At 53.0% G+C, this 12,309-nt stretch overlaps 3 protein-coding genes across 3 annotated transcripts; all 3 read left to right on the forward strand.

Annotated features, from left to right (window-relative positions):
* Positions 1-1,819: 1,819 nt before the first annotated feature.
* Positions 1,820-3,379, forward strand: V2A60_010245 (cytochrome P450; the record flags this gene model as incomplete). The annotated part of the gene is made up of 1 exon (XM_083261505.1): positions 1,820-3,379. The coding sequence occupies one exon, from the start codon at positions 1,820-1,822 to the stop codon at positions 3,377-3,379; it is 1,560 nt and encodes a 519-aa protein (XP_083117631.1).
* A 2,546-nt stretch (positions 3,380-5,925) lies between these two features.
* Positions 5,926-6,908, forward strand: V2A60_010246 (superoxide dismutase SOD1; the record flags this gene model as incomplete). The annotated part of the gene is made up of 4 exons (XM_083261506.1): positions 5,926-5,938; positions 6,323-6,654; positions 6,733-6,829; positions 6,886-6,908. 4 exons carry the CDS (start codon positions 5,926-5,928, stop codon positions 6,906-6,908), a joined length of 465 nt encoding a protein of 154 aa, XP_083117632.1.
* A 2,303-nt stretch (positions 6,909-9,211) lies between these two features.
* On the forward strand, positions 9,212-11,433 carry V2A60_010247 (uncharacterized protein; the record flags this gene model as incomplete). Its single annotated transcript, XM_083261507.1, has 2 exons — positions 9,212-9,803; positions 9,890-11,433. 2 exons carry the CDS (start codon positions 9,212-9,214, stop codon positions 11,431-11,433), a joined length of 2,136 nt encoding a protein of 711 aa, XP_083117633.1.
* Between the last annotated feature and the right edge of the window lie 876 nt (positions 11,434-12,309).

Below are 12,309 nucleotides of genomic sequence, written 5' to 3' on the forward strand. Positions count from 1 at the left end.
GGACTTATCTCGCCAATATCACGTACGTGTTCCGTCCACCGTAGCCAGTCCAGACATGTTGTGCCCCCAGTTTCCGTTAACTAGTTGGTGGGGATGTCGCTGGCTGGGGCCTCCTTCGCCCCTGGAAAGCCAGGGGAAACAAAGGCTCTCGTTCACGATGCTCGTCACGCGGCAGCCAACCCGGCATCTTTTCTCGCCTGCGGACCGGAATGTTTCCGTTCCATGGAATCCCTGCCCCGGACTCTCCCGTCGTTCAACCAGCTCTTTCTGGGATACCGAAAGGCCATGCCCGTTCCCTCGATATTGCAACCCCGGACCAAGACTCGTGGCCATTGTTTCACACATCAACGCCATGGAACCGACGGCATGGAGCGTCGCATTCTTGCTTAATACCAGTAGTCTCTGCTCCCGCGCCGGCGACCCATTCCCTCGCGACTCGCGGCTTGCATCTGCAGCCTGATGGGGCGCAGCTGATCGACTACCAGTAGAAGGCAAGGGAGGGACTGGGAATCAAGCCACCGAACCTCGTCCGGCAGGCAAATGTGGACATTGGTCTACCCAACAAGGACAAGGCCAAGCCAAACTGGACCATGAGAGAAATCAACCTCACAACTGGTTTCTCCATGCGGACAACCGGGCATACGATCTCCAACGCAGCGTCGCATCCCGCGCGACTCGTCGCACCACGCTGCAGTCTCTTGCGTGCGTGTCTTTGGTGTCTTGTTGGCTACCCACAACTGCTGCATACTGAGTAGTCATGACTGGGTGCCATGTTCCCTTTTCATGTAATACTTGCGACGCGGTACCATGACTACGTGCTAGAATGACACCGACCAGGCTCACACCATCGTCTCGATGCATCTCTAGCTCTGCCAACCACCGTTGCGCCCTATGGAGCCACGCGGAGATAGGTGCTTCCTACTTGGTAAAACTAACTCACCAAGGAAGTAGTCGGGGCCACCAGCGGGCGTGTCATTGCAGACCACGCACCAGACAGAGTTGAAAGCCAATATAAAAATTTTATGTATCTGATGGTCAGATAGCTTGATGGGGTGGAGGGTGGCCCGTACCCCTGCCACGATACTCTACTCGTGTCTGAATGGTCAGCGCCATCATGGGTTACAAGATGCAGATACAGACAGCTACACTGTCAAAGCTAGGCCGATAGTCTGCCTCGGGCACATGGCCTCTGCGGAGCTTTGCTTGCAAGGAAGCTCAAGCTACGTCGCCTGCCTGCGGCCTTGTCTCCGCCTCTTGCTTCTACAAGCTGCGTCAATCGATGTGTATATTCCCAAGGCCTATCTCTGGATATGTGCGAAGCGTGCCTACCATTTTTGGTCTGTCTTCTCCCTCCACGCTAGCCACGCTCTCCGTCTCTCATCAGGAGAAGCTGCCCCACCAACCACTAGCTCTCTCTCGCCATCGTAACGAAGCGCTCTCCGCTTCACACTCGTGTGCTCCTCATCCACGGCTCAGCCGCACACGCAAAGGGCTCCATCACCTGGTGCAGCCTTCTTTCCTAGTTCCGGCTCTACAGTGCCTCGAAGCCGCGCCACACCCAGCATCGCTCCGATCTACCGGTGCGCCAAGTATCCCCCTATAGATCCACTAGCCATCCACCTCGTCCTCGTCCTCGTCCCCCATACGCCCCGGCCCGGACAGCAACGGAGCCTGCTTGTTACAGAGCGCCTTGGTACCCTTACCCGCATCACTATCTGGCACTTGGCACCAGGCTGCTGCCTTGGTGCTCGTCGCCAAGCTCCGGCCCCGTTGGCAGCCCCCGGCTGGTGACAGCCCACCACGGCAACCCGGTAACGAGATGGGTGTCACGTATTGTGCTGTCCGGCCGTTGGGCTCGGCGGTCGTTGTGACGCTAATACTTTTGCTTCTTGTCAAGTTTGTACTCCATAGACGCCGCACCAACGGTTTGCCGCTGCCTCCTGGACCACCCGGAGAACCAGTCCTGGGACACCTCCGCATCGTGCCCTCCCACAGCCCCGAGTACACTTACATGAGGTGGTCTCGAGAGTATGGTTCTGATGTACTTTCCGTCAGCATCCTCGGTCAGCCTGTCATTGTCTTAAACTCGGTGAAAGCTGCTGTCGATCTGCTTGACAAGCGAGGCCTCAACTACTCAGACCGCCCACGCTTTGTGCTCTTCGAGGTCATGGGATGGGGCAAGACGCTGACATTTCTGCGATGGGGCTCCGACTTCCGGATGCACCGACGCATTCTACAAAAGAGTCTATCAAATAGTAGTATTGTGCAATACAGGCGCATGCAGGAGCGCGAAACAGCCATCATGCTCAAGGGCTTGGCAGCCAACCCTGCAGAATGGGAAACTGTTGTTCGTCGACTAGCTACCGCTATTGTACTCGGCATCGGATTCGGCATCAGCATTGACAGCGACCAGGATCCGTTTATTCAAGTGGCTGCAGACGCCAGCTATGCGCTTGGGCATGGGGGCGCACCTGCTGGCACGCCAGTCGATTTTTTCCCGATTCTCCGATACATGCCCAGGTGGTTGCACGACAGGTCGCTCAAGTTTGCCAATGATTGGTGCTGGGCTATCCGCAACTTGCACGACAAGCCATTCAACGCGGCTGTAGCAGCCCAGCAGCGCACCAAGTCGATCATCCAGCTCATGCTAGACCAACGACAGGTGCAGGTTGAGAAAGGAGAGGTGCCGGAGCTGGGGTTAGATGACATAAAAGGAGCGGCCGGCGCCGTGTTTGCTGCCGGACAAGACACAACGTGGGCGACCATCATGGTTTTCGTTATCAACATGATTCTGCACCCAGAGATTCAAACCAAGGCCCAGCAAGCCCTAGACGGAGTTGTTGGACGCAACAGGATGCCAAATTTGAATGACAGGCAGAATCCCGACCTACGCTACATTGAGTACCTGATGCAAGAGACTCTTCGATGGTGCCCTGTATCTCCCATTGGCGTACCCCATCGCTCCATCGAAGACGACGTGTATAATGGCTATTTCATCCCTGCTGGCTCTTTTGTCTATGCCAACGCGCGTGCCATGACTCACGACCCCGATACTTATCTGGATCCTGACGAGTTTGATCCTGACAGATACACGCCCGTAGAAGAAGGCGGTCGTGGCGAGCCGTTCCCCAATGGCCAGTTTGGCTTTGGTCGACGCGTCTGCGTCGGCCAGCACCTTGCCAAGGCGAGCGTGTGGATCGTGATTGCCGGTATCCTGAGCACAATGGACGTCAAAAAGCCGCTCGATGACCAAGGGAACGAAGTCACACCCAAGGTAGAATTGACCAATGGGCTGACCAGCCAGCCCGACGGCTTCGACGCCAGGTTTGTGCCACGAGACGACGTGAGTCTTGATTTAATTCGCGGGCTGCAGGTGTAAGCCGGGATATTGGTACACCCTTGTACATCGAGATTTGGTTGTCACGGGCCGAGTTTGTATTTGTAATTTTGCGGAGGATTGGGTCGTACTTTTCTTGACAGGTTATCGAGGCATTCTCAGGTTGGACGGCCGAGTTGCATCGTAGCAGGCTGAGTGCCCTGCGCTCTGATTGTGCGAATACGCGGGTTTTTCCTGAAACGACAGCTGTGCGGGGTTGTCCTGATGTGTGTTTCTTGAAGCCCACCACGGCTTGAACAATACCTGAAAACCACCTATCCAACTTAATATCCTTTTCTCTGGGAGGGGAAAGGAGGTGTATAGCGAATACAGCTCGAGAGAATATATACACAAGCCAAGCTTGCAATTGAGTCTGATTGATTCACTGATATGGAAATGAAATAATCTTTTGACTTTTTGAGATTATCGATGCGGCTTGCAAAGACAGATGGTGGTGGGCAAGTCTTCGCTTCCAATTCCACCGTCGGCGCTCTCAACCCGCAAACATCGTGGCCCTCGGCGACCCTCGATGGATGCAAGTATACTTGGCATGCTGAAGCACGCAACCTCGTCCATGCACCACCACGCTGACATTATATGAAACGACAACAAACCTAGCCCAGGCCGCAGAGTGCGTGGCAACCCAGCTGCCTAGGTAGCCAGCCAGGCATGTCCAGCCCACCCCTCGTCCCTCCCAGCAGAGGTGCCTGGCATGGCCGCCACGGACCTCATTCACAAAGTGACGTGCGCCCCCCCACGGGGATCCCCGTCTTTCCCGTTCGCCCCTCTGCTACCAGTATCGAACGTGGGCTACCCCTCCTTCGAGTTACGATCAACGACCGGGCCCCCTCTACTACGGCGAGCTGCTTCGTCGAGTAGCTACATGCCCGGGAGAGAGACGCTCACGACCGCATGGGCCAGGGCATCTGGAATATGGTCGCCGTGCAGCGACATGTCCATGTTTTACGCACGGCGATGTTGCCCCCTTTCCATGGAAGGTCGTGACGGACCACGCCCGGCCGCATCACGGTGTGGGTAGCTCAACTATAGGAGTCGTCCGGGGAAATGACCCGGAGTACTGGGAGTAACGTGCAGATGAATAAAAAAAAATTGCGAACCCCCCACCCTCCGGACGAATTAGATGTAGGCGAGGCCGGAACTTTGGGATAGGACAGGGTGGCTTTGAAAGAAAAAAAAAGGCGTGGCGCGTGTTTGTTTTGACCAAAAGCAGCCCGTTTCGATTTCTACGACGTAATGCCAAGATGGAACAGCTAATGACTCTCGGAAGACGGTGAACCCTTTTTTTTCTTGGTCCTGGGCACTACTGCAATATAGATACCGAGATTTGGAGGGTCGTCACCCCACGTTGCTTGTAAAGTCAAACGGGCAGATGTCTTTCATGCATGAGCGCAAGCCTCTTTGCCTTGTTTCCACCGATTGTTGTTTCAAAATGGTGAAAAATTGAAGCATCGAAATTACTGTAGCGAGGAGGATATTGATATAGTCAGCTGCCGGTCTCGCATCGCCCGCCCACTAAAACCCATCACTACGAGTTACAATACGTGCGTGCCCTTATTATGCCCATTCATTTTCTACAGCGCGATGAGCTGAGCGTATAGAATAAGAAGCATATAGCGGCAAACTCTCCCCTTTCATCACGAGTCCCCCGATATCCTGAGCGCCCTCGCCCCGGCCTCGCCTGAGTATCGGACTTAGGGGAGGGCTAGGCTTCGTAGGCTTCGTAGGCTCCGTAGACGAATGGCTGTAGTTGAGAGTAGAGGATGCTATGGATCGTGTCCGCCAAAGGCTATGCTCCTTTTGTGTGTCTTCTTTGCTTCGCCCATTCTTCTCACGTTCCATACTGGTGTTGCAACGTTCGTAGCGTTCGGCTTGGTGCTCCACGGTCTCGATGCCCTGCCAACCCGGTCTTCGCGGTCTGTGTCGGCCGGTATGCCTGCCAAAATTCAAAACGTTATCCAATTGCCTGTCGAGCTTTGAATAGCAGAAATATTCCTGGCTTCCTCGATCCGGTAATTCCGTCGCTATCAAATCTGTCCTTGGCCGTCTCTTCGGAGATCAATTGGGGAAGTTGAAGCCTTCTGTCATTGTGGAGCCGCGAGCTTCCCCAGCTCGGTCCTTAGTTAGTTTGGGGAGAATGCTGTGATGAGACTGGTCCATGACGGGTGCTTTCCAAGCAACAGGAACTGGCCTCGTAACTCCGCCTCGGCAGCGGCCTGTCAAAAGCTCCGTCTCGATTGGCTGGCGCACACAATTGGGTGATGACCGGGCAACACAGCTTGATGCAAGCAGCCAAAGCTGCTCGCCGGAGGGAGCCTGCGCAGGTCTCGGGTTTGGGAGCTTTTGCCCCTCCAGCGTAATCGGTAGGTTTTCATAGTAGCTTTCCTTGGGCCGACGCCGCCGACTGGCTGCCCAGACAGCTTTATTAAGCCGTACCCGAACTTTCCCCTCCTTTCCCCTCCCCCTCCATTGCATCATCACCTCATCCACTTCCAGCCATCATCAACCAAGAAAAAACAAAATCATCCAAAATGGTCAAAGCAGGTAAGAAGACCAAAATGCCTCGTCCCAAAACACAGCGCCACGACCGCATCCTGCACGTCGTCAGATGATGCAAGCGGTAGAAAATTGATGGAGGGGCAGCTCTCGGCGTTTATAGGTGGTGGCGGCATGCGTGTGTGTGTGAGAGAGAGAGCGAGCTGGTTTGCGCGGGTTTTTAGCTCACCCAGTTACGTTACTGTTCCTCGATACCTTGATGGATTGGGCTGGGCTGCAACCTCTTCTGTCAAGGGCCTTGATGGCACCACATCTGACCTGTCTGTAACGACTGAACCGGCGTTGGCCACTTTTGCTTTGCCAAAACGAGACAAGGGGAGACAAAAAAAAGACCATGCAGAAAGCTGACATCTCCTCCCACCCCGACCCTAGTCTGTGTCCTCCGTGGTGACGCCAAGGTCGCCGGTACCGTCACCTTCGAGCAGGAGTCCGAGTCGGCTCCCACCACCATCACCTGGGACATCTCCGGCAACGACCCCAACGCGGAGCGCGGCTTCCACATCCATACCTTTGGCGACAACACCAACGGCTGCACCTCGGCCGGCCCTCACTTCAACCCCCACGGCAAGACCCACGGCGCGCCGTCGGATGCCGCCCGCCACGTTGGCGATCTCGGCAACATCAAGACGGACGCCCAGGGTAACGCCAAGGGCTCCGTCCAGGACAGCCATGTCAAGCTGATTGGCCCTCACAGCGTCGTTGGCGTATGTATATACCGGGAGGAAATTCACGGCCGGTGCCGCCCTTTTCACATCATTTGCTAACTTCTCATCTACATCCAGCGCACTGTCGTTGTTCACGCTGGCACCGACGACCTCGGTAAGGGCGGCAACGAAGAGTCCCTCAAGACCGGAAACGCTGGCCCTCGCCCTGCCTGCGGTAAGCCTGAATGCTCTGGTCACACGTTTCGCTACCCTTTACTAATTGTCTCTCAGGTGTCATTGGTGTCGCCAACTAAGGTAGCCTAAGGCAACTCGGGAAGCCGAATTCAGGGAGCCGAAAAGGCAAACAACTCTGACCGTACCACTTGGCTCGAGAGTAATGTTCAAACTCGAAATCAGCCCTGTCTAGCTTTTCAGGTAGTTTTCAGGTAGTTTCATTCGACAAAAAAGGTTCACCTCATGACTGTTCTGATTTGATGGATTAATTATGCAGCAGCCGCCGCATCCCGTTTCGCCGTACTTACACCTCTCTTCAAATGCAAGCACAACAACAATACGCGTACCGACTATTCTCATAACGAGAAGAAACCTTTTGAAACTCGCCCCTCGCCACCCCTCCAAAAAAGTCCGCATCCATACAAGACCCAAAAACAACGCCTCTCAAAGCAAATCCATGTGACTAAGCGGGATGTTGTCCCATCCGGTCCCTAGCGAGTCACAGTCTCGTATAGCTCGACAGGTTTTATTTGGTCGGCGAATTCAAAATATGTAAAACCTCATGAGTTTATCAGAAGTAGATCATCATAAAGACATCAGGTCACTCCTTTAACCGTCGTTATCAATTCGACAGCCACTTCGTTTGCCTTTTGATAGCTCACTAACTGTCAGCTCCTCCAGTCAACCATTCCTATTCACGCGGAACTGTCGGAACCCGCCTAGTCACGTCCTAATAAGGCTGCAGCCTTCCCCCTTCCCCCCTTTCTCCTAAACACGAATCCATGTCGTCAATCCGGGTTGCGTTTCACCCGGTTTTGGCAGGTCGCCGGCCGTCTCCACTACTGGTAACGTTCTGCTGTAGCCGTCTTGTATTGGTTTGAAAACTTCATGGTACACTTGAGACGAAACTTCTTTTGCCTGCACAGACGACGACTCGTGAACGAGAAAAATAAGTAGGTTTCTGCTCTGACAGCGGCGACACGAGGCTCCGCGTGGATATGGGCAATCCTTGCGTTAGGCCATTGTTTGACCCTGCCAGCTCGCAGACAACCATTTGGGTAACGTTAGTGAGAAGCTTGATTGGATTCTCTAGGTGTTTCGAAACAATGGCCATCTTGGCATGAAAAGTGAAGAACGCCTGTCGAATGGAAAAGATACCGATCACATCATGTAATAGAAGACCTGCAAAACGCTAAAAGGTACTGGTACCGACCACGCACTGAGGAGTGATACCAGTGGTTCATGCTGATAGAAAAGAAAAATAGGAAACAAACTATACCTGTCTCCGCTGTCCCGGAATACAGAGCGGCTACGTTGATCATCCGGTCAAGGGGTATCCACTGAGAGCGTGAGGCCGCCCAGACTTACCTGAAGCTGTATTATTGCTTCCGCAAGTGAGGTGCAAAGACCGGAACTGAGTCCAAGACCACATTTTTCCGAAATTAGGAGAATGAGTCAACCTTGCCATATTAATAACCGGAGCCGAGATATTCCCTCGAGTCAATGCTTGTGTGGTTTCATCTTTCCGTTACATTGTCTCAGGGCCTCCGGATCCGAAGCGTTGTCGCTAAAATCACGCGATCCTCACTAGCTAAAACAACCCCTGCAGTCAAGAAACCATATGAAGATCGAGTTTTCTCAGGCCGTATGACTGCACCAACGAAGAGTCAAAGTAAAAGGTGAAGTGGCAGACGCGAGTCCTGGTGGGCTCGCAGCTTGACCACATCCATTCGATGCGGGCCAAGGCCAAGGCCAAGCAAGGACCCCGCCGTTTCAAACTTCCGAGCCCGAAGCACCGGCATGATTTCGCCTCTTTTATAGTACTTGTAATACAGTAAGTAGTTGCATAGTTTTCAAGTATTTTGGGTAACGAACAAATCTCAGAAAAGGCAATATTGTTTCACAGTCATTCGTGCCTTGGTTGACGTATGTGACGTTCCCCCCCCGCATGGCAAGCATCCGATAGCTCTACAGCCAGGTCCATGCGCGAAGCCCGGGGAGTTATTGCGCGTACCGTGCAGTGCAACTTGCATTGCGGGAAACAATTCCGTCGTTTTGTCATAACCACTGCATATGCCCGTGTCAAGGGTCCGGGGCTCGACACTAGTCAGATACGGGGTGGCGAGCGCAATGCTCAGTCTCTCCGCCACCTATCTTCAAGCCAGTAATGTCATGCATCAGCATTGTTCCTTTCGTTGCACCACTGCATGTATGATGGGAGAAGTGGAAAGTGTTGAAGATATGTATATATGCGCACAAGTACATGAAGTCCCGCTCTTGAGATGGAAGAGCTGATGATCGTTTACAAATTTACTAGCAGAATACATCTTTGCCACTAAAATACCAGGAGCTCTGAGAGTATTGCTCTGAGAGTATTGAAGCGATGAAGTACAACCTGCACTATGTGCCGTTCCTCCTGGTGAGCGAAGTTGTCGTTGCCCAGCCCCGCGTTCTGCAGGCCAGCGTGCAGCACTTCCAGAGCAAGGAGGCCGGTCCATGGCAGCCTCTGATGGCCATGGCTTTCGGCAACCCCCCACAGGAGATCACGGGAATTTTTGACTCTGGCTCTGGCGACACAGTGATCCCGCAGGCGAGATCACGCCTTTGTAAGAGCCCAAACCAGCAGTGCGCCGAGCCGGCGGCTATTGTCCGGGGCCAGTTCGACCGTAACCAGTCCTCCGACGTCAAAGATGTAACGGGCGAACGCTTCAATGCTTCCTTCTCCGGTGGCGACGTTTTTCTGGGCGACTACATCAAGACGACTGTCACCGTGGCAGGTGGCAGCGTCCCCGACGCTCAGGTGGCGCTGGCTAACGAGGGAGGCACCACCGACGACTTTCCGGTATTCGCCATATACGGCTTCGGTCCTTCCGCTTCAGTGCAGACAAATAAGACATATGAGAATCTTCCCCAGGCAATGAAGAGTGCGGGCGTCACAAAGGGCAATTCATACAGTGTGGTCTTGAATTCGACACGTGAGTGCTCCCCTTGCCACAAAGAGCTCTCACCATCCATTACTTGGACAGAAAGACACGCAAGCCCTAACTTTCTGCGCACACAGCTTTCGCCAACGGCAGCGTCTTTATCGGCGGCATCGACCGTTCCAAGTTCACCGGCGAGCTGCAGAAGGTAGACATCGTCAAAAATATTGACAGGGGGGTAATAGACGACTTTTTCGCGACGATGAGCTCCATTTCGCTGGATATGAGCGGCGGCGACGGAACACAAAACGCTAAACGAGAAGAGCAGCCCGCTCGCAGGACTTTTGGGCGCTTCTCCGGGCATCGTAGGGCTGCTAGAGTGACCAAGGAGGCAAAGGGAACCCACGGCAATGACCAGGCCATTGATAGAAGAAACGACCCCATCGGTGATGGGAATGGCGACGGAGACATTGGAGACTTCGATACCGGCAATTTCAATGACATCGGCAATGGAAATAACAATGAAAATGGCAATAATGGTGGTAGTGGCGGAAATAACGTTGACGGCAATAGAAGTGGCGACCGGGATAGCAGCAACAACAGTGGCAGCAATGACAGCGGCAGCAATGGGAATGGCAATGGCATTGACAATGGCAGCGATGGAAATGGCGTTGATGGAAACAAGGGTCAAATCAACGATCAGAAGGACAGTGGAAATGACGGCAATGGCATCGAAAATGATGGCAAAGATAACAACAAAGACGGCAATGGAAATGACGGCAGTGCCAATGGCAATCTCGGCAAAAGCAACGGCAATAGGAACGGTGACCGCAACAATGGCAATGGAAAAGACAACCAGAACAGTAACAGCAACGTCGTCAGTGGTAACGGTAATGAAGTTGGCGGCGAAGTTGACGGCAACAAAGGTGACGGCAACAATCGCAACACCGGCAACAATCGCAACAACGGCAACAACGGCACCAATGGCAAAAACAAGAACAAGAACAATGGCAATGACAATGACAATGGCAATGGCAATGGCAATGGAAATAATACCAACAAAGGGAACGGGAACGAAAATACCAAGAACAAGAACAAGAAAAAGAACAAAAACAAAAACAAGAATCAGAATGGGAACAAAGGCAACAATGGCAATACTGGCAATACGGGCAATACTGGCAGCAATGGCAACAACGGCAACCTCATCAATCTCGGACTCAAGAAGAAGGAGGGTCTCACCCTTTTCGACACGGGCGGTATCGATTTGACACTTCCTGCCGGCGTGGTGAAGAGTATGGCCAAGGCCCTTGACACCGAATTCAGTGAAGAGGATGGCTTAGGCCCCGTCGAGTGTGACAAGCTTAGCGCCGGCAACAAGCTTGTCATGGGCTTCAATAACGACTCCGTCAAGACTACGCTGGGCCTCGACAAGCTTCGCTTGTCAGAAGAGCTGACCAACCCCGCAATCAAAAACGACGGTCTGTGCCAGGTCGGCGTCAATGTAATCCGCAAGCCCCCAAAACCCAAGGACGGCGAAGAGCCTGAGGAGACGTTCAACATTATGGGCTTTGTCTACTACACGGATGTGTATACCGTGTTTGACCTAGAGAGCAATAGCCTGTGGTTTGCCCAGGCCGAGGGCGATCCCAGCGCTCCAGGTGGACAGCTGGAAGAGTTCCCATAAAAGAAACGAAATAACTCAAGTCGTGCATCTGTAAGAGAATCACTCGGCTTGAAACAAGACACGTAAAAGACTTTCATAAGAAATAAATAGAGATAGAAAAGCCTAGCGAAAAGAACCCAAATCATCAACCTCTGAAGTCCTATAAATTATCAATCGGTAGTGATCTTCTTCCGGTTACTCGAGAAGTTTAGCCACGCTGGGGGGCATGAGTGGCGACATAAGATTCGGAGACACCGTTAGTAGACTCTACCATGAGAGTCGATGCTCATCTCAGCGTTGGCTGGTTGATGAACCAAGACCAGAAAGAGAAGGATAAAGTGTGGATTACGCCTCGTAGCAAAGATATTGTCGCGTTACTGGGTACCACACCAATTGGTGAAGTAGTTTGGTATATAGTAGTTTGATAGATACTTATGAGCTGGCTCTCATAAGAGCTGGTACTTGCGACTTGTCCCTGACGCTGCGCCTTACTGTGGCTCAGCGTGGCTGGTGAAGCAACCCCTCCTTGGCGAAGTGCAATGAGCAAACCCCTGCCAGGCTCTGCGGTTCGCTGAAGGACCTGCTACCGTAAATTTTTTTTTTTAAAAAAAAAGAACATATGGAGCATACCAGTGCAGTGTGCAATGGCTCAAGCCCACAGTATATATTTCCTGCTCCTGCATTGCAGGTGCTTGATTGAGGTGGAGTTTGTTTGATGTAGCGAACGGCCACCTTGCCTCACCACTTTCAAGCACACGACAGGCCAGAATGCGGGGCGTCTCCATCTAAGCTCCCCTGCCAGGTACCTACAATCCGCCATCGCTCAACCGTTTCCGCTTGGCTTCTTGTCTTCTGCAACTGTCTCTCTGCTTGTGCAAAAAGGCGATTGTTTTTCTG

Source organism: Cordyceps javanica, chromosome 7 (genome assembly GCF_051103115.1).
Source record: "Cordyceps javanica chromosome 7, complete sequence".
In the NCBI taxonomy this organism is placed as follows: Eukaryota; Fungi; Ascomycota; class Sordariomycetes; order Hypocreales; family Cordycipitaceae; genus Cordyceps; species Cordyceps javanica.